General features: G+C 35.4%; 1 protein-coding gene and 1 long non-coding RNA gene across 5 annotated transcripts in view; one reads left to right on the top strand and one right to left on the bottom strand.

Annotated features, from left to right (window-relative positions):
• Nucleotides 1–20,044, top strand: part of LOC145686965 (uncharacterized) — a 109,875-nt gene that overhangs the window by 87,641 nt on the left and 2,190 nt on the right. For 2 of the 3 annotated variants that reach the window (XR_014131657.1, XR_014131659.1), the window contains one exon: nt 13,328–14,251. This is a non-coding gene — a long non-coding RNA (uncharacterized LOC145686965). Of the gene's footprint in view, nt 1–13,327; nt 14,252–20,044 lie in introns of those variants that run through there. The other variant, XR_014131658.1, reaches the window with a different exon arrangement.
• The window catches only part of LOC145686939 (cytochrome P450 4d2-like), a 41,105-nt gene continuing 27,108 nt past the window's right edge, over nt 6,048–20,044 (bottom strand). For both annotated transcript variants that reach the window (XM_081760551.1, XM_081760552.1), the window contains exon 5: nt 6,048–10,698. In XM_081760551.1, coding sequence (XP_081616677.1) covers nt 10,544–10,698 — 155 coding nt within the window. In that variant the 3' untranslated portion in view covers nt 6,048–10,543. The remainder of the gene's footprint in view (nt 10,699–20,044) is intronic.

Below are 20,044 nucleotides of genomic sequence, written 5' to 3' on the forward strand. Positions count from 1 at the left end.
ATGCAGCTGTTATTGAAGCTGTGGAGGAATGGCTCACGGCTCAGCCAGAGACTTTCTTTGAAGCTGGCATAGTGCCTTTACAGCATAGGTGAAAGAAGTGCATTATTATAAAAAGAGACTTTTTGGAAAAATAATACTCCTTATAGGTCAGGGACAATAATTATTGAACCACCCTCGTATATATTTACGAAAAATAAACAAAATTATCTGTCAGTTTTAAGAAAATCGTCCGGAAAGCACTCAACGCCATAAATAAATTACTACTACTAGTACCACTATTAGCTCTAACGATATATATAATTGTTAGAGCCATTTTCGAGCCATATCTTGACTACCGTAATTCTTCAGTACTTTTGGGATAGGAATGAAATTCGCGAAACTCTTTTAGCGAATCTCAAGTTTAAAATTTGGTGCTCATTTGTTAAATGATATAATTTTTAGGGTAGTGTACCCATTAGATTGAAACGGACGAACGAATATTCAAAATCACTTTTCCCGTATGTACAGGTGATGAAACGTGTAAGTCCGTTGGAACCTCGAATTCGATTTTTTTTAAAAATCATCGTACTTCCTTCTCTCATGCTTCACACAAGGTTTTGTCAGTCAAGCACAATTGGGCTTATTGCGAATAATTAGGGGGTTACAGTTCTTGTAGCGTATAAACGTAATTTTTGCACAAGTCATATTTTATTTTCCGTCACAATAATTTACGTAAAATAGAATCTGAGAACTGGTGGAGGCTTCGAATAATAATAATAATAATAATAATAATAATAATAATAATAATAATAATAATAATAATAATAATAATAATAATAATAATAATAATAATAATAATAAAGCAATAATAGAGCATACAACACCAATTAAATGATGGGTGTATAGAAGTGATTGCTGCATCGCCTTTTTACTAAGGGTTCGAAGCGCCGCAGGTTCGAAATTTTTAACGTGCTTCAATATTAATTTCAATCCATACTCTGTGTGATATGCAAGATCTTCTCCTGTGAAGAAGGAAAGAGGTGTTGGAATGACTAGAATGATGGAGAATTGGAATAGGTTCATAAGGGAACACAAAGATTTATGGACTTATTACTTCAATCGTTCCAAAGTTGATATTTTCAGTTAATTTCAACTATTTTCTAAGTCATGTGTGAACAGTGTTCTTTTTTCGTTCTTCCTACATACAGAATGTAGTGAAATAATACATTATGCACATAAATTCTAGTGTCATTGATATATGGCACTGATTAGGCAACAAGCTCCAAACAATTCAGATTAATCTTGAAGTGAAAATTTTTTTCGTGCGTCAATTTCCTCAGCAAAAGCCTGTTTAAGTGCTTTACAGGCATACCAACTGTTTCCTGCTAGTTGAAATGTTTGGTATAAATTGCGTTGCATATAGCCAGGCGTTTGTGATAGCAGCCGACCTAATGTGTAATTTGTACTGGAGCCGGCGTAATGGAACTATGCCAGTCATAGGGGGGAATACTTTTGCTGCTGACTGTACAATGTGAAATTTTAATATTTTAACATTTTGTGTTTTGAAAACAGTAGGCTTGAATTATTTTAATTTTCACTTTTAAGGGTTGTTCATTTTAAAAGATTACAAAAACTAATATATTTAAATGAACATAGAAAACATTTTGCTTCAAACTGGTTCTTAAATGAGAAATCGCTGAATCTAATGTTATTAAAAAAAAAAAAAACCTATTTACCTTATCAATATTGTCATCTTCCCAAGACTGCAAAATAATCTACTGAAATCCAGGGCTAAAATGATTGGCTCTATTAAAAATTTCATAAATACAACCTTATTGTTTACTAATACAGTATTAAACAATACTTTTGCATCGGTTGCTAAGGATTAGCCAGCACACAAAAGTATGTACGTACTCTTGAGTGAGCTAGGCATGCAAACTCTTACCATTTTCGTACACAATCGAACTTTCTAGCTAATACAGGAAAGCAGTTGATAGGGAACTATAGCCAGGGCCATATTTGAAAATTTTGCCATACTGGGTCATTGAAAAGCGCCGCCTCCCTATATCAATGTTTCCGGCCAATTTTCTAGAACTGGAAAATGAAAAAAAAAGTTGGTAAGAGAAATTTTGCATCCTCAAAAAAAAAAAAAAAAAAATCTGCATCGGGCATGGCCCATATTGGCCTATATGTAAATACGGCCCTGGCTCCAGCACAGTCTAATGAGAATTATATTTTATGAGATGCAGTATTACTTAGTTGCAATGATATATGTGTTAATTCTTGTAAGATGAAATATTATGCCAGAAATCAGAATACTCTTTATTTACCTATAGTAATTGTACCAAATCCGAGATCACGATGTTCTATATTGTGGCTCTCCAAGATCTCAATTTCTTTCGTGTTGGTGTAATGAGATGTTCAGTGTCCCCAGCTAATGGAAACAGACAATAATACTCTTTTTTCCAAGTATGGAAAATATAGACTTACAACTATATTAATGTAGCATTTGACATATGCCTAGTATATTGTCATTTTCGATATGTATTACGTAATTGTGATTTGATGTAAGTCGCGTATTACGTAACTTACTGCTCTTCAAACATCGTTAAGGAACTTAAAAACATTTAAAATGCCTACAGAACCGTTCTTACCAGAAATGATTAGCTACGGGTTAATAGATAGAAAACACATGAAAACGGTCAAATCAGTGGTAGTTATAGTCATGTGATCCTACTCAAAGAAAGACTGTACTCTCTCTATATTGTCCATATAATTTAGTGTATAAGTGTTTTCTCAGCCATTTACTGGCATAATCATTATCTGATTCAATATTTAAATAACAAGTGTATGTGTGTGTGTGTGTTTGTGTGTGTGTCATAAGATTTTCACATAGAAAAAAGTCGGAGCTATCAAATTTTGTACACATATAAATCTTCACTCAATCTAATCGCGTACGAAACTGTTTTTTTATTTTCGTCTGGTGCGGGAATTCGGGAGTCAAAATATATACAAAAATTGTACAGTGAATACCACAGTGCCTCTAAGGTAGGCAACCCAAACGTTTTTTCTGTCATTCAAGTTGCATAAATTTCAGATCTGTGAGTTGTTTTGAATTGACTATTCTTTCCGTGCGAAGAACAGTAATTTATATTCTTTAACGTTTAGAGTTATGTTTTATACAGAACAATGTAATGAAAATGAAAGGTAATTTGTAGTTTTACGCCCCACGTTTATACCTTGTTGGCTAAAGGTAACATGAGCTAATGAAAGTGTCATTATAAAGTTATTGGTGGAATGAGAATGTGGAAGGAAACGTGAGAATCAAAGAAATGTATAACCCTGAGAAATCCCACAGACAAGATGCTGTACATTACAAACTTACGTAGCCGGGGATTGAACCAAAGATAAGTTCTGTACTATTAAGCCACCATGCTTTCCTACAGGACAATTAACCCTCGAGTAGTCGCGCCGCGGTCAAAAGCACCGCAGGGAAATTATTTTTGATCGTGTGCCCATACTGTTTGTCCGACAGACTCCTCCGTCTAGCTAATCTTCCCCCTCACCTTCCCGAACATTCCTGCTCAATCACTCCGTTTTCCGTTGTTTAGTTTAACTACTAGTGATTGTTTAGTGATTCTGCGGTGCTTTCCACCGCGCGCGACTAACCGTGTAATGTTTTTTCTCAGTGTTTCGGTCTGCAGGTGACCTTTGCTTTAGAGATGTTTTTAGCTTTATAAACATAAATATTATTTTAATGGACGGAAGAGAGGTCGACACAGTTAACAAACTGATACCAAGTGTGAAAAAAGAGGAAATTAGAAATGAAGAGCTTAAAAGAACGGAGGGAAACGGAGGGAGCTTAAAAGAATGGACTATTTGGATAAATCAGCCGAGATGATCTAGTGGAAGCTCTGTCTGAGGAAGATCACAAAGAAAATGTAGAAGTGAGTGAACACGAAAGATGAAGTGAGGAGTCTGCGAGCAAGTCTGAAGATCTTAAACCCAGAAATGACCAGCGATTCCCTGAATGTAGTCAGAGCAGGAGAGGACGAAATAAGCGACGAGTGTAGAAAAGTGTAAATTTGAAAATAACCTAAAATAATTCAATGTAGTGCTGTATAGGTGAAGTTTCAAAATAACAGGACCGTAAAATAATTCAATGCAAATTTGATTTGATTTCAATTTAGCGCGCCTTTCAGCATCAAGGCTATGTAAGACGTAGACCTATTTCTTAACGTGGGATCCGAACCACATAAGCACCCACAGGGAATCGAACAAGGAAGTCCAACGCCAAAGGCGTGTATTCTAACCGCTTAGCTACGAGTGAGTTCTAATTGAATGTAAAGTGCTCTGTGAAGCTTTGTTTTAGTGTTATGTTTATATAGTATTTATTTTACCAATTTGCTATTGCATTTCTAATTTTAGACGAACCAAAGAGTTGACAAAAACCAAAGATCGTCATCAGATTTAGAATTTTCAATAAAACCAGTGCGTAGCTATCTATCTAAAGAAATATGTAACGAAAAAAAAAAAAAAAACAATTTATTCCAAAAAAGAAATAAAAAAAAAAAACAGTACATGTCTAATTGTAGGTTCCTCTAATAGTTATTACTGTATATATTATACAGTAACTTATTATAATAATAAAAATGTTATTCCCTCTTAATCAGAAAATGTACAAAATTACGTTTCTAATGCAAGAAAAATGTTTAAAACGATATTTGCAACACATTATGTTCGTGCGGTCCTTTTGACCGCGCGCGACTACTCGCGTTACTTTTTCAGCGCGACTTCTCGAGGGTTAAGTTAGCAGATATCTATAGAGGTTTATTATTTGATCCCATGCTGTAACGACACCAATTTTAGTTTCTTGCGGGGAAGGGGGTAGGAGATGGAGAGACAATTTGGGAAGCAGATATTGTTTTATACACCTAAAAGGAAAGTTTTATGTTACTTAATCTACATCACAACAATACAACATGTCTGGAGGGACAGTTGGGGGTGCAGACGTAGTCACTAGGGGTCGCCTGTCCCTTTACTCACTTTCTGGCATTATCATTGATCTCATGTTAAATTGTTTTATATAATCAACTTAGAGCTAGTTAAAAGTGTGTACACGACTGCTTTGACACAAATTTGATTTCGAGAAACACGCATACGTAAGAAGTTTTACGTAAAACAAATACCTCTGACAAATGTTTATTATTGATACCTTTCAAAAGAGTAACAAACTTCCGTTGGTTAATGATTCCTTATAACCGAAAATACAAAGGAATTTTGCATTAGCTGTGAAAGAAAATAAATGTTTGTAAGTGCACTGTAGAATTTTAAACTACGCATTTAGTGTGGAAAAAAACTGAAGAAAACAGAGACTGAAAATTCCAATTCATCAACGAATGGAAAGGTACAGATCCCGGAATTTAAATATGCACTGAATAACCGTAGCACGTAAAGATTTCATTTCATTTTTTGAAAACGTCTTTTACGTACAGCTGACGTTTTATTTTGTTGTTGAAATTGTTTGTATTGATTGTTTTTATCTTGTTGTGGCTTGCCACTGTCCTCCTCCATTAATATCCAAAAGAAGACAAACATTACTCAAACCTAACATATATTTTACTTTATCACAGCACAACTCTTTATGATAGTCTTCATAAAGGATTTTAACTAAAAGGAAATCAATCAAAATTATTGAGACTCCCCCGATAAAAAATATAACAAGCCCCGCCATTGATATGCACCCACATAAATTTTGGAAAGTTGGCGCCGTTGACTCGTTGATAGTATTTTAGTATAACGAGTTTCATCAACTATAACGTTGAATTTCTCAGCTGAATTTAATTCTACAATAATCACTTCTGTCTCTGCTTTACCATAACATGCTATAAGTTCGTTTTGCTTTCAGGATGACAAATAGGTTGCATTTGCTGGGGTTCTATATACGGGATGATTATAAATGATTGAAGCGATTTCATAAATTCACTGTAGCTGTAGTAATTGAGATATTGTAACAAAACTTAATAGTAAAGTAGAAAAACTCAGAGTTTTGTTTGTTGCAGGTGTACTTCACATTTCTTCCACGAGAGCACAGCAGTGAGCAGGGAGTCAAGATGGCGACAGGCGCCGAGAAAGCATTTCATGTCATGGCCTCCACGCTCTCCTTATCTAACCCCATGCGTAGACCTTTGTTTTTTGTGTGTGGGGTTATGTGAAAGATTCAGTGTTTACACTTCCTCTATCAGCAAACCTGCCAGAACTGCAAGCCCACCTGCGAGCCCGCATCAACAATGCTTTTGAACTCATTGAAGGGATATACTGCGCCGAGTGTGGGAAAAACTTGATTTTCGGCTTGTTGTGTGTCAAATCACTAAGGGGACACATATCGAACATTTGTAATTGTTAACAAAAACTTTTTGGGTTTTTCTGTGTGAAAAAAAAAATGATCGCAGTATACACAAGGTGTTTCAAAACAATACTGAAAGTAGATGATTCCTGAAACAAAGATAAGACAAAAAGTATAGATCAACCTGGGTGCACAAATGCTTCCTTTCGAAGTTATAGGCTGCCGAAAACATGAAAAAATGAACTTTAAAGATCCATAGCTCCAAAACTATGGGACTTATCATAGCCGGGTCAAGATTTCACTTAGGAACTAGTATGAGTCCTATCCAAATATCCATGTTTCAGAATCGTGCGGTACTTCCGCAACAATTTTTATTCAGGTAGTTGGTGAGTACTTCAAATTATATGTCCGTAGCCAAACCTCCTCTTTAAAAAATATTGCGTGAGTACCTCAGGATTCTGAGACAGGGATTTTTGTATAGGGCACATATTACTTCGCAAGTAAAGTCCTGACCCGACTACGATAGGTTCCATGGTTTTAGAGCTATGGACCTTTAAATTTCATTTTTTTTTTTTTCATGTTTTCGGCAGCCTTTAACTCCGAAAGAAGGCATTTGTGAACCTAGATTGGTCTATACTTTTCATCTTATTTTGGTGTCAGGAATCACCTCCCAAACGTTTTCGGTGTTGTTTTGAAACACCTTGTATATACAGCAATACAGTTATTATGCATCTGTGAAATCGCTCCAATCATTTGTAATAACCCTATATTTTCAGACGGTCAAATGTAGATGGGATGAATTGTAATTTGAAGTTACAGGTATTACCCTCTCAATCTCCCTCAAAAGAAACTCATGGCTTCCAAAATTAGCAAAATAGTTCCACCTCTGCAACGTAAATAGAGAAAATACTGGAACAATTGCATTGCCCTTAAAAATTGATAATGAATTATATAAATTAAGCATTAGGTTAATTTTGGTGAATTATTTTTCTTCAATCTTGTTTCACTTTAAATAGAACAGATATTGTAAAAAGATTAATATGTTCAGAACAACATGTGGCCTCATAGTAATGAAGTAATGGAATAATGTTTACTCTGTCGGTTTCTGGTTTCGCATTCCGGAATTTACAAATGTTCCACTAGCTGACCATGAAATGTTTCTTACCTATATTTGAATCTAAATTACATTTGATTACTTATATAGTTTTCCTTGCATATTAAAGATTGAGAATGGAGAAATGTTTTTCGAAGGAGTCCGATCAGGGCGTATATTGATAAGAAATATAGTAGGCCTACATTACTGGATACTATAGCCTATACATTAGGGTGGAGCGAAAAAAAATCAAATTTTCGAGTATCGAATTCAAATAGAGCTCAAAAGTTGCGTATTTACGTGCTAATCAATGGAAAAATAATGAAAATAATTACACTGGATCTTCAGTTCGCGCAAACGGCTTCAAGTTAAAAAAAAAAAAAAAAAAAAAAAAACAGGAAGAAAAAAACACCAAAATTTACCTTTACACAAGAAATATACGGATTACTTTTTTTCCATTTCTATAGCGTCTAAGCACTTTATTTTTGTTGTGTGAGGTCATGTTTGTTAATAATTCGTTAATATGAGTTATTTTATACATTTTATTTTCATAATGATTTTGCAGCTCATCGCCCATTTCTCAACTTTTTTTTTTTCCATAAAATGGCTAAGAACTCATCACGAGGAGGGGCTGCAATTCGAGTTCTACCCACATCCTACTCAACTCTCCTACCAATTAGGGTGTGCTAAATTATGTTGACTTAGTCAAGGACGTTGCCTTAAATTCAGATGTTTAATCAAATTTTGGCATTGTGAATCTTGAGAGCAAAGTTGCTCTAATGTAGCCATCTCTGTTTTGTTGTTCTTACACTTTTCCTGCAGACTCTGTAACAAGTTTGACACAACTTTCAACTTCCTGAGTATGGCATGGAAAATTTAAGAAGTCAAACTCATGAGCAGATTTGTCATGCATAAGTGATGTTTCTGTTATCAAGCTTTCGAGCATTGGAGGGGGCGACAGCTTACATTTTCTCCAATCTATCAGCTCACTGTAGTCCGCGGCATCAACATTTATTGAAGGTGCCAAGTTCTAAGAAAGCAATTCAGACAGGGCAGTGTGGTCCAGATGTGGCTTAACTTCCGAAGGCTAACATGTGCAAACCGGATCTTACAAGTGTACGTTTCTCAAACAGATCCTACAAACAAACTCAAAGTTTGTGTCCAATGCTTGTAAACTACATTATAAAGACGCATGCTCCTGTCTGGTTCGACAAACAGAGATATGTCAATGAAATATGGACCAAAACATAATTTGAAGTTAGTTCAAACAATTAAACATTTGCCAAATAACATTAAAAGAATCATCGATCCTGTGATTGAGAGAAACACGTTTTTTGTCATCTAGAGAACATATGTTGGCTATGACAGTGGATGAAAGACAACACATACGAGAGTTAGGTTACAAGAGAATGCTAGAGTCAAGAAATTAAGATCCGAAGGATAAGTCTGTTAGAACTTTTACGGCACCTTCAATAAATTTTGATGCCACGGACTACAGTGAGCTGATAGATTGGAGAAAATGCACGCTGTCGCCCCCTCCAGTGCTCGAAAGTTTGACAACAAAAAATTACCACTTATGACAAATCTTCTCATGAGTTTGGCTTCTTAAATTTTCCATGCAATACTCAGGAAGTTGAAAGTTGTGTCGAACTTGTCACACAGTCTGCAGGAAAAGTGTGAGGACAAGAAAACACAGATGGCTACATTAGAGTAACTTTACTTTCAATACTCACAATGTCAAAATTTGATTTAAAAAAAAAGAAAAAAAAAGAAAGTGAATTTATGACAACATCCTTGACTAAATCAACATACATACTTTAGCACACCCTAATTGATACGAGAGTTAGGTAGGTTATGGGTGGAACTCGAAGTGCAGCCACCTCCTCGTGGTGAGTTCTGGGTCATTTCATTTTAAAAATTTAGAAATGGGCGAAGATTGCAAAATCATTATGAAAATAAAATGTATAAAATCACTCACATTAACGAGTTAATAACAAACATGACCTCACACAACTAAAATAAAGTACTTAGACGCTATAGAAATAATTTTTAAAAAAGTACATTGTGTATTCCTTGCGTGAAGGTAAATTTTGGTGCTTTTGTCGTTTTTTTTTTTTTTTCAAACTTGAGGCCGTTTGCGCGAACTGAAGATCTAAAGTGTGAATTTTTTCGTTATTTTTCCATTGATTATCATGCGAATACACAACTTTGGAGCCCTATTAGAATTCGATACTCGAAAATTTGAGTTTTTCGCTCCACCCTAATATATATATGCTACCATGGCGAAGTTCTGGCGGAGTCTAGCCGAGACTACGTATGTAACGGGTAAAGTTCGTGTCAGTACACAACGTGTAACACAACCACTATACTATTAATGCGAACGGCACCTATGTACTTTGACACCTTCTTAAATTTCCTTTACCTTCCTGTACCTACCGAATTTTAAAGGAACTTCTATAGTAAAGAGTTCAACTGAAATGATTTTCGTGTACATTTTATTAAGTTTAAGCAGATTAACAATACATAACAATGCAATAACAAGTGTGCCAGGGGACATTAGCAACATCATTGGCTTGTATCTATTGAAAATGATATCCTAGTCAGTGATCGAAAAAAATCTATCGATAATCGTCTTTTTATTGAACAAACAAGAATGCATCCAATAATAAATGTACTCAACATTTATTTTCATTATTTTATTTTATTTTATTTTATTTTTTTACAAACATGGCATGTTATAAATTTTATTTTCAAGTGTTGTTATTTAATTTACTTTACATATATGGTTAAAGGTAAAGTTTTGATATATAAATAAAATAAATAACTATTTATTGTCTTTGATTAACATTGCCCAACTAGGCAAGATGTTAGTGTGATCGCATCTGAGAACCTTACTCTGTGTTATTTCCTTTATATTATTTATTTTACAGTTGAAGGAAAGAAAAAAATAGTAATATCAAGAACTCAAAAAGTATTTTGACCAAGGGCAAACTCATTTGATACGCTAAATGAAATAAATTACAACACAAATTCATTTTGTCATTTCGCTTCACCTTTTTCTCTTTGGGTCACACTACATAATGGCCAGTATTCGTGGGAAAAAGGTTTGTCTTCAGAATACACCTCTACAATCCACGTGTATCTGAATTCTGTCTGCGCAATACAGGCAAACATGATCTTGAATTCTCTTTACATGCGATTGCTAAACGTTTCCGCTGGGCTATTACTTTATTCTTCGTCCCCAGAGCCATATGCAATATTTCAGTAGTATTTCTTGATCCTAAACAACAGAAAATAAAATTAGAAATTTATATCGTTACTTATATTCCAAACATAGTGCTTGTCTAATATGAAAACACTACATTTCTTATAAATATAACTATTTTTTTTAACTCTTTCAGCAGTGATGTAACTTTAGTAAATAGCTGTTGCGCAATCTGATGCTCAGAGAAAAAAACAAAGTTGAGTCTGTAGGTAGATAAAATGTTAATTCTTGAATAACATTTAAAATATATATCACACATTCAAGGAAATTCAACTTAAAAGTTGTAATGAAGAACAAACTAGTTCATTTATCACAATTTTATTGTCATGTATTGTGAGACGTTTTCAAATTCTAAATAGAACTGGAGAGAACTATTGAAATAAAAACGGAGTGAACATTTTGGAAAGAATGCACATATATATACAAGAAAGTACTTATATAGTAGGCTATGTATTCATGCATACAGGAATATCTTGCATAACACACTTTTGAAAAACATAACTTTTCCTCTAACCAGTTTTTTATCATTACACATGTTTACAATTTGGTAATACATTTCCACATTCATTAAAAAAAAAAACTAACCAAATAAAACTAGAAGTAGCAACTACTAATATGGATGGAAATACTCTATAAGTCAAGTCAAAGTATTGGCATGTGACATGATTATATTAACTAGAATTGAAGGATAGGACAGGATGGCACAGTGGTAGAGTGTTCATCTCTGACATGAACAGTCCTTGGTTCAATCCCAGGCCACCATGTGGGTTTGTAGTGGAGAATACATGTCCATGGGTTTTCTTGGGTTCTCGGAATCATCTATTTTCATTAATTATCCATCGTCTTTAGCCTATGGGCATAATGCAAAACTAAAACTGAAAAAAATGTCCAAAAATATATCCTGTATCTTTTTAGTTTATATTTTTTCATTTTAAAGTTTGATTATTATCCTAAATTTTTGTAATAACGAAATAAAATTAAATTGATTGTAAATAAAGCTCTAGCAACGCGGTTTTGCATAGCGCGGACGTTTCTTAAAACTAATTAACTGTGTTATGCAAAGTATTCCTGTACTCTACTTCATGTGGTGGAAAGCATTGAACCCACCTTCACAGTAGTTAACTGAAGGACATACAGTACATGTCAATATAAAAATAAAGTAAAGAGATGTTTACTGTTTAACAATTCGTAATAACGAAGTCAACGTTCTGTACAGTTCAGCGACTCTTGTCCACTGGCGTCGTTAGCTTTTTAAAACTGGGGGTGGGTCGATGAATCAAAATAAAAATTCTCTTTCAGACAAAAGTTATATATGGAAAGTTGTCTTAGTTTCTTTAAATATATTTGACTAAAATCTGGGGAGGACGAGCCCTCCGACCACCCACCCCCGCTAACGACGCCCGTGACCTGTCCCTAGTAGCTTGGTAATCAGTAAGGGGATTGTTGTTCGAATCTGTGGTGCGTGATGAGCCTCTTGCAATCAGTATTTCACAGGCCGTGTGCATAGAAATTGAGATACAGCGAAATACTGAGAGGGGATGACTCATCAAAACCACCAAACTTCGATTGCTACTACCTCACTAACTTTCAAAACTTAATCTCAAGTAAAGCCGACATATTTTTCACTAATTGAAAGATGTTGGTAATAAGTTTCCATGATCAAAATCATTTATAAGTAAACATTAACCCTCTAAATACCAAAAGTTGATTGAAATTCACGTTTATCAACGTAAATGAAAAAATAAATATATTTTTTTTAACGTTCCACGGTATGTCCTTTAAGTTAACGAAGACGGATAATTAATAAAAGTGAACGACTGTGGAAGAATTTATGAAATACAAATATGGGAGGAAATGAGGTTATCTTGAAAAATGCACAGACACAAATATTGTTCATCACAAAATCACTTGGCTTGGATCCAACGTCCCTCTCATAAGATACGAATTTTATACTAGTAGACACCGTGCCCACTAAACAACGGCAATATTTGTTACGTAGCGACACGAATCACAGTTCATTATGCGGTTCAATAGGTGGAATTGCATATATTAATTCAGAAAGAATGAAGCATTTCTGATTTAACGAACTGAGGCCAGACCTCAAACCAATAAACTTCCTATAAAATTAATTAGAAAATGAATGCCCTCCACACCCTAACATCCCACATTAGAATCCTAATTTAACTTTTCTAGGAGAATCCTCCCAGGGGTCAGGTTGAAATAAAGGCGACGGATAGAGTTCGATAGTGATTGCCAAATTGATATACCCAGATGTATTTGATCATATACGTAGATAAGTAGTGTTGGAAATGGAAGTTTTATTCGATCTCTCATTTTACAATGCACAAAAGATAGTAGTAATTTATCGCTTATAGTAGCAATGTATTTGCTCCATATCAAGAGTCAGCAACAATTCAGTAATATCGTTTGAAAATAATACTGTCAGTCTCATACTGCGTATCAGTCTGCGTGTAATCAAATACCTTGTCAGTAGCAATACAAGATACATTTATTATGGGATTTAAGCTTGAAATTTGTCAGTCATAATTACTTAATGCATTGAATATTGAAGGAATGAACAAATATGAAGGTGAATTTAAAAGGTAACATTTCCTAATAAGTATTTTCTTTTGTTATATTCCAGGTACAGGGTTCTTCTATCTTTCAGACATGGTGCAGAGGAGGTTTATCTATTGACGTCTACATGGTACAGTCACCAGCAAAATAATATGGGCTTCTGAGTACTATAATTCAATTATTTTGGGCCTAGCACATGTGACGCTATCAACACCTGAACAGACAAACCTTAACGTACACGAAATATTTCTCAGCAACGGGAGAAGCTAGCAGCACCGAACCGGCAGTTTGGTCTTCATACTTTAGAGTGGGTGATGCACTAACCATTTCTCCGTTCTATGATGATTCTATATTGTTTGGAGCGTGTTGTCTAATGAACACCACATATCAATGACATCATACCTCGTAGTATGTACCTATATAATGTATGTGGAAGAAGGGAAACCACTGATCATATTTGAGTTAGAAAATGGCTGAATGAAACTAAAAATAATACAAAGTGAGGGTGATGTATATATTTCCTGAAAGCTTGGGTCAAGGTAAGATCAAAACCGGATACCAAAATTGGAGAGGTCTCATGCATTCCGCTTGGGGGCAGCACTTAACTCATTTTTATTAAAATATTTAAGCATGCCCGGAAAGTCCGTTGCAACCCCGAAAAATCTGAAACAATGGGACAGATATGAAAACAGAAAAAAACATGTCTTTCATCATTTCAAAAGTACAATGTATCAAAGTAAAATAAATTGTCCCAGAGTTCCCCGCAGGGTCCCAAACAGGGTTCAACTCAAAATTTTTAAATGGAAAAGGGGCTCAATTTGCATATCGTATGAAAGTTGGTGTTAAATGACATAAGACAAATCAAGTCTCGACTCTCTATGATGTGCCTGTGCAAAATAGCGGTGGGTCAAATTATTAACACAATCTTCATTGCAAAGTCTATGGCCACTCATATGAATCTGAAACGGCGGGATAGGTGTAAAACCAAAACCACGGATATGTCATTATTTCAAAAGTATAATGATTCAAAGTATATATATATATATATATATATATATATATATATATATATATATATATATATATATATATATATATATATATATATATATATATATATATATATATATATATATATAAAACCTATTTCAGGGTCCCAGACAGGGTCCAACTCAAAATGTTGAAATGAAAAAGGGCTTCAAGTTGAGTATTTTTTCTAGACAGTCGGTCGCAGCGACCTCAATGGGTACTGTATTAGTTGCGGCAGGAAATGGAAGTTCTCATGTTTAGCAGGAAAGAGTCTGCGCGATTTCTTCCCATTTTTTCAGTCATTTCCAATTACCACAGTCACGACTTTTTCAATAAGTTTTGTCTTTCCAATTTTTACATAAACAACATCCAGCCGGGCCTTTTCTCTCTCGTAAGAATTCAAACCTTGTCGTAGCGAGAGGATTTAAACCTTTTGGCGGGCTTCTAATCAGTACTTGTCCATGCAATGACAACATGGTTGACATGTTAACAAAATGACTATTCAAGTTCAGTTTCTTGGCATTTGAAACTTTTGAGTTGGACCCAGTCAGGGATCCTGCGGATGACCCTGAGACATTTCTATTTTTTTTTACTTTGATACATTCTAGTTTTTTTGGTTTATTTTTATACCTGTCTCACCGTTTCAGATTAATAGGAGTGGACATAGGCTTTTCAATTATGCTTTTGTTGACATTTTGACCCACCGTCATTTTGCACAGGCTTATCAAGAGTCGAGACGTGTTTCATCTTCTTTCACTTAATATCAGCTTTCAACTAAACTTGAATCCCTTTCCCATTTCAACATTTTTTTTTACACCTATCCCACCGTTTCAGGTTCATACTAGTGGCCATAGAATGCAATGAAGATTGCGTTCATATTTTGACCCACCGTTATTTTGCACAGGCTTATCGTAGAGTCGAGACTTGATTTATCTTCTTTCATTTAACACCAACTTTCATACGATATGAAAGTTGACCTCCCTTTTTATTTAAAAATTTTGAGTTGAATCCCGTCTGGGACCCTGCGAGGGACCCTGGGACAATTTATTTTACTTTGATACGTTGTGCTTTTGAAATGATGAAAGACATGCTTTTCTGTTTTCATACCTGTCTCATCGTTTCACATTTTTCGGGGTTGCAACGAACTTTCCGGGCATGCTTAAAGATTTTAATAAAAATGAATAAAGTGCTGTCCCCAAGCGGAATGCATGAGACCTCTCCAATTTTGGTAACCGGTTTTGATCTTACCTTGACCCAAGCTTTCAGGAAATATATTCATCACTCTCACTTTGTGTGTTCAGGTTCAAGTACCTCTAGTGAGTATGAACTGGCATTTGAATTGAAGCATGTTAAAAAGTTCGGAATTGGTAGGATTCGAACCAGAGTCTCTTCAGTGAAAGTTCAATGAGGTTACCACTTACCTATCACAATCATCCACTTTATGATGCATATTACATATATATATATATACAAAGAAAACTATTGTAGTTAAAATACTGAATGCGATCCAACGCCGTTATGAAGAGACGTTCCAACAAGTTACATAGACCTTCGGTTGCGGCTACTTCACTGGCTTAAAGGTTGGTCTCGATCTATCTTATAGTGTGTCCTCAGCCTTAAATTCTACTTTGAAAGTAGAGAAGATGACAGACGATATTTTTGAGTTTCGTGAATGATATCAGATGTAGGAATATGAAGAACTGTTAATTAGGTTTCAAGATATTTTAAGTAAAATATGAACACAAAGGTATATCTTGCCTAACCAGTAGTCTAATTTGTCAAATTTACATTGAGAATTTGAGTTTAACGTCCCGTTCAGCAGCGAGGCTATATGAGACGTGGACCTATTAATTAACGTGAAATCCGAACCATATTAGTTCCCGCCGGGAATCGAACCCGGATCTCCCATGCCAAATGCGCGTACGCTAACCGCTTAACCATAAATACATGGAGAATTTGTGGAGGACTCCGTTCCGCGGGGATCTTCATATAAGACAAGCAATTATTCTAAGACGTGACGACATGATAGAAGATAATAAACAATAATAACATTTCCTTGTCGAACAACCGTCGGCTTGCCATTAGGGAGGTCCTGAGTTCGAATCCTGATGGCTAGTGTTTCTGCCTGGACTTTTTACTGCTGTTTTCATGTTTCATCTAGTGATATTAGAGTGGTATGATGCCTACTCCGTAATCAGGTGGTCCTGGGTTTCAAACCTGGGGCCGGAAATCTTAACAAAGATGATGCAAATTTATAAATACATCCAGTACGTAAACAAAACTAAATCACAATAGCCTATCTATCAGCTATAGAAAAAATGGATATTTCTGGGAAAAGATCTGAATACCTGAAGATATTTCTGAAGAAAAAAAAAATAAAACGTCAAAGAAGATTTTCTTTTGAAGATAGTTTACAAACACGTACATCAGGCTCTACACGCTTTTTTTGGAACTGTCACACACACACACACACACACAGATACAAAAAAATTGAAGTTTAGAAGTATAGACAACTTCTTGTAGGTCGAATATCACTTCTCGCGCAAATTGACTTATCATTATTAATTCAATCATTTAACTTAAAATGGTGTATTTCTCGCAACTGAGTGGGTACCTTTCTCAGATTGCCTTGCGAACCCCCTGAGGTCGACTTGCGGACCCTAGGTGGTCCGCGTACCCCAGGTTGGGAAAGGATGCTCTATGACACTCCCAAGCGTACCAGACATTGGTTGTCCTCACATTTCAAAACCACCTCTGCAAGGACTGCACCCACGAAAGATTATGCTCTTTGTGCGATGGAATTGTTGGCAAGTGGTGCATTACGAGAGCTGGTCAGAACATCATTGCTGACCTCTACTCTCAGCAGTTGCTAAAGGTACACCACGCAGTGCGGCAGAAGAAGCCTGCATTGATAAATCGCAAGGGTGTGTTTTTCTTGCACGACAACGCAAAGTCACATGTGGTAAAGAAGACCTAGGAAACTCTTCAGCAAATTGACTAGGAGACATTGTACTATGCTCCATATTCACAGAATCTTGCGACAACAGATTACCACCTGTTTCATTCCCTCGACAACCACCTCTGTGGGTGGTGTCAACCGTTAGTACTTAGTTAGTACTGCAAGCACAACATTAGTACTCTCACCCTTATAAAGTTGTTAACGAATTAAACGTCAAGCCAGAATCGCCACTTTTGTAAATATTGTCCAAATTATATAAAAGTGGTGTCAATCGTTAGTACTTCGTTAGTACTGGTTAGTACTGCAAGGACAACGTTAGTACTACCACCCATACAGAGTTACTAACGAATTAAAGTGGTGATATTCACTTGACGTCAGGTCATATGAACTTTGTGTCTTGCACTCCATCAGGTCGTCTACTAATGGAAGTCTCACCTATCGGAAATCAAATAATATAAACTTGAAGGATTTTCTTTAGGAGCCTAGTTTTTTTTAAGAAGCCACTGAAAAATTGGCACCCATGTTTTGCTTCCCGATAGCTCCATAAAGCTTAATTGAAAGGAAACTTTCAGAGATATTTATAGGCCCTACGTTTTTTCTTCCTGTATATAAATTTGTTTTCTTAACATATCCAATAACTATTTGCCAATGTTTACTCAAAATTTACTCTTTCTTTTATGATTCCTTAATTTTTTTTTTTAGCTCTTTTTACTTGCGTAAGTCAACGTAGAGGATGGTCCAAGAGCTTGAGTTTAGAGAACGGTACAAGAACGATGAAAATTTTCGCCTATATTGCGGGAAAATGAACGGATTGGCATATCTTTCCATATTTGTGTGTTATTTTTTCTTCTGAAATATTGATATTGGCGAAACCTAATATTTGTAAATAGCGATATATATTAACTCATCAGGGCCCCATGTTGCCTGTGTGTTTAGCATTTGCTAAAGCTGGCATTATTTTCTTCTACTGTTGCCTGTTCACCGCGGTGATTTTGGCAGACAGCTGAAAGCATCAAGGCATCAAAAAGCAGTGTAGCCAGAAATACAAAAATATTTATTCGTTAAATAAATTATCAACGTCCATAACTATGGTAACTCCCAACCGAATCGAACCAAATTGACTTCAAATAATCTGCATATAATTATCTTTGATACGTAAAACGGAAAACTGAATATCTCTTCCATGAAATCTGATAACAAAAACAATTATGATATGTAAAAATTAAAAAAAAAAAACTATTGTATGTAAAAAAAAAAAAAAAGAATGCAAATTTCCATCGGTGGTTCCACACCGAATTGAACCAAATTATTCTTAAATAATCTACATACAGTCATCTTTGACACGTAAAACGGACAATTGAATAATCTGTAAAGATCACACGAAAACTGATCAGGAATGGAGTCAATATATTAAAATAAAACACTTTTATGTAAATGAATGCAAATTACCATCAGTGGCCCCCTAAAGAATCGAACCAAATTACTCACAGATAATCTACATACAATTGTCTTTGAAACCTAAAACGGACAACTGAATAATCTGTAAAGATCCCACGAAAACTGATCAGGAATGGAGTCAATATATTAAAATAAAACACTTTTATGTAAATGAATGCAAATTACCATCAGTGGCCCCCTAAAGAATCGAACCAAATTACTCACAGATAATCTACATACAGTTGTCTTTGAAACCTAAAACGGACAACTGAATAATCTGTAAAGATCCCACGAAAACTGAGAAGAATCGGAGTCAGTATATTAATATATATCTATTTTAAGTAATTGAATGCAAATTACCATCAATGTCCACTCAAAGAATCGAACCAAAATATTCTCAGATAATATACAGAGGGTAACCTTTGACATCTAAAACGGGCAATTGAATAACCTGTAAAGATCGTACGAAAACTGACAAGAAACGGAGTTAATATATTAATACAGGGTTTTCATAAAGTATGGACGGATTTAATTCGCTTATAATTTACATAAAAATGCTCATATTGAAATCAAATAAAGTGCAAACGGTAGCGGAAGGATTAAATTTTTAACCTGTAATCTGCACCAGCTCAGTTCATTCACCGCCATACCTCCAACTGGGCGCCACTAGGAATCGACTTCTGTGGGCTGTTGATGATGCTTTCCCTTACCCTGCTCACTGTTGCAAGCGATGTTGGCGGCCTCCCACTTCGAGGACGGTCCAGGACGCTTCCTGTCTCCAAGCACTTAGCATGCCACTTTCGGATTGCACTCTCAGTCGGTGCCGGCTTTTTGAACTCTTTGGTGAACTTTCGACACACCAGAATTGGTGATTTTAGCTCTGCGTACCAAAGAACACATTGCGCTTTCTCTTTCACCGACGCCATCTTTGATACGGTAACAGTATTGCCAACTAAAAATTTAATCCTTCCGCTACCGTTTGCACTTTATTTGATTTCATTATGAGCATTTTTATAAAAATTATAAGCAAATTAAATCCGTCCAGACTATGAAAACCCTGTATATAACTATTTTATGTAAGTGAATGCAAATTACAATCAGTGGCCCCCCCATCGAATTAAATCAAATTAATCATAGATACAAGATAATCTACAGTCATTCGTTTTTAACACATAAAACGGACAATTGAATATTCTCTGAAGATCCCACGAAAACTGACATCAAACAGAGCTAATTCATAGAATGAAAAATAACTATTTTATGGAAAGAATTGATAATTACCACTACTCTGTGTTGTGAAAAAACGGCTGGATCAGCCTTGGCGTTCTGAAAAGTTGTTTAGGAGCTTGTGTGAAGGTT

This window comes from Thermobia domestica, chromosome 1 (genome assembly GCF_964235325.1).
Source record: "Thermobia domestica chromosome 1, izTheDome1.hap1.1, whole genome shotgun sequence".
NCBI classification, from domain to species: Eukaryota; Metazoa; Arthropoda; class Insecta; order Zygentoma; family Lepismatidae; genus Thermobia; species Thermobia domestica.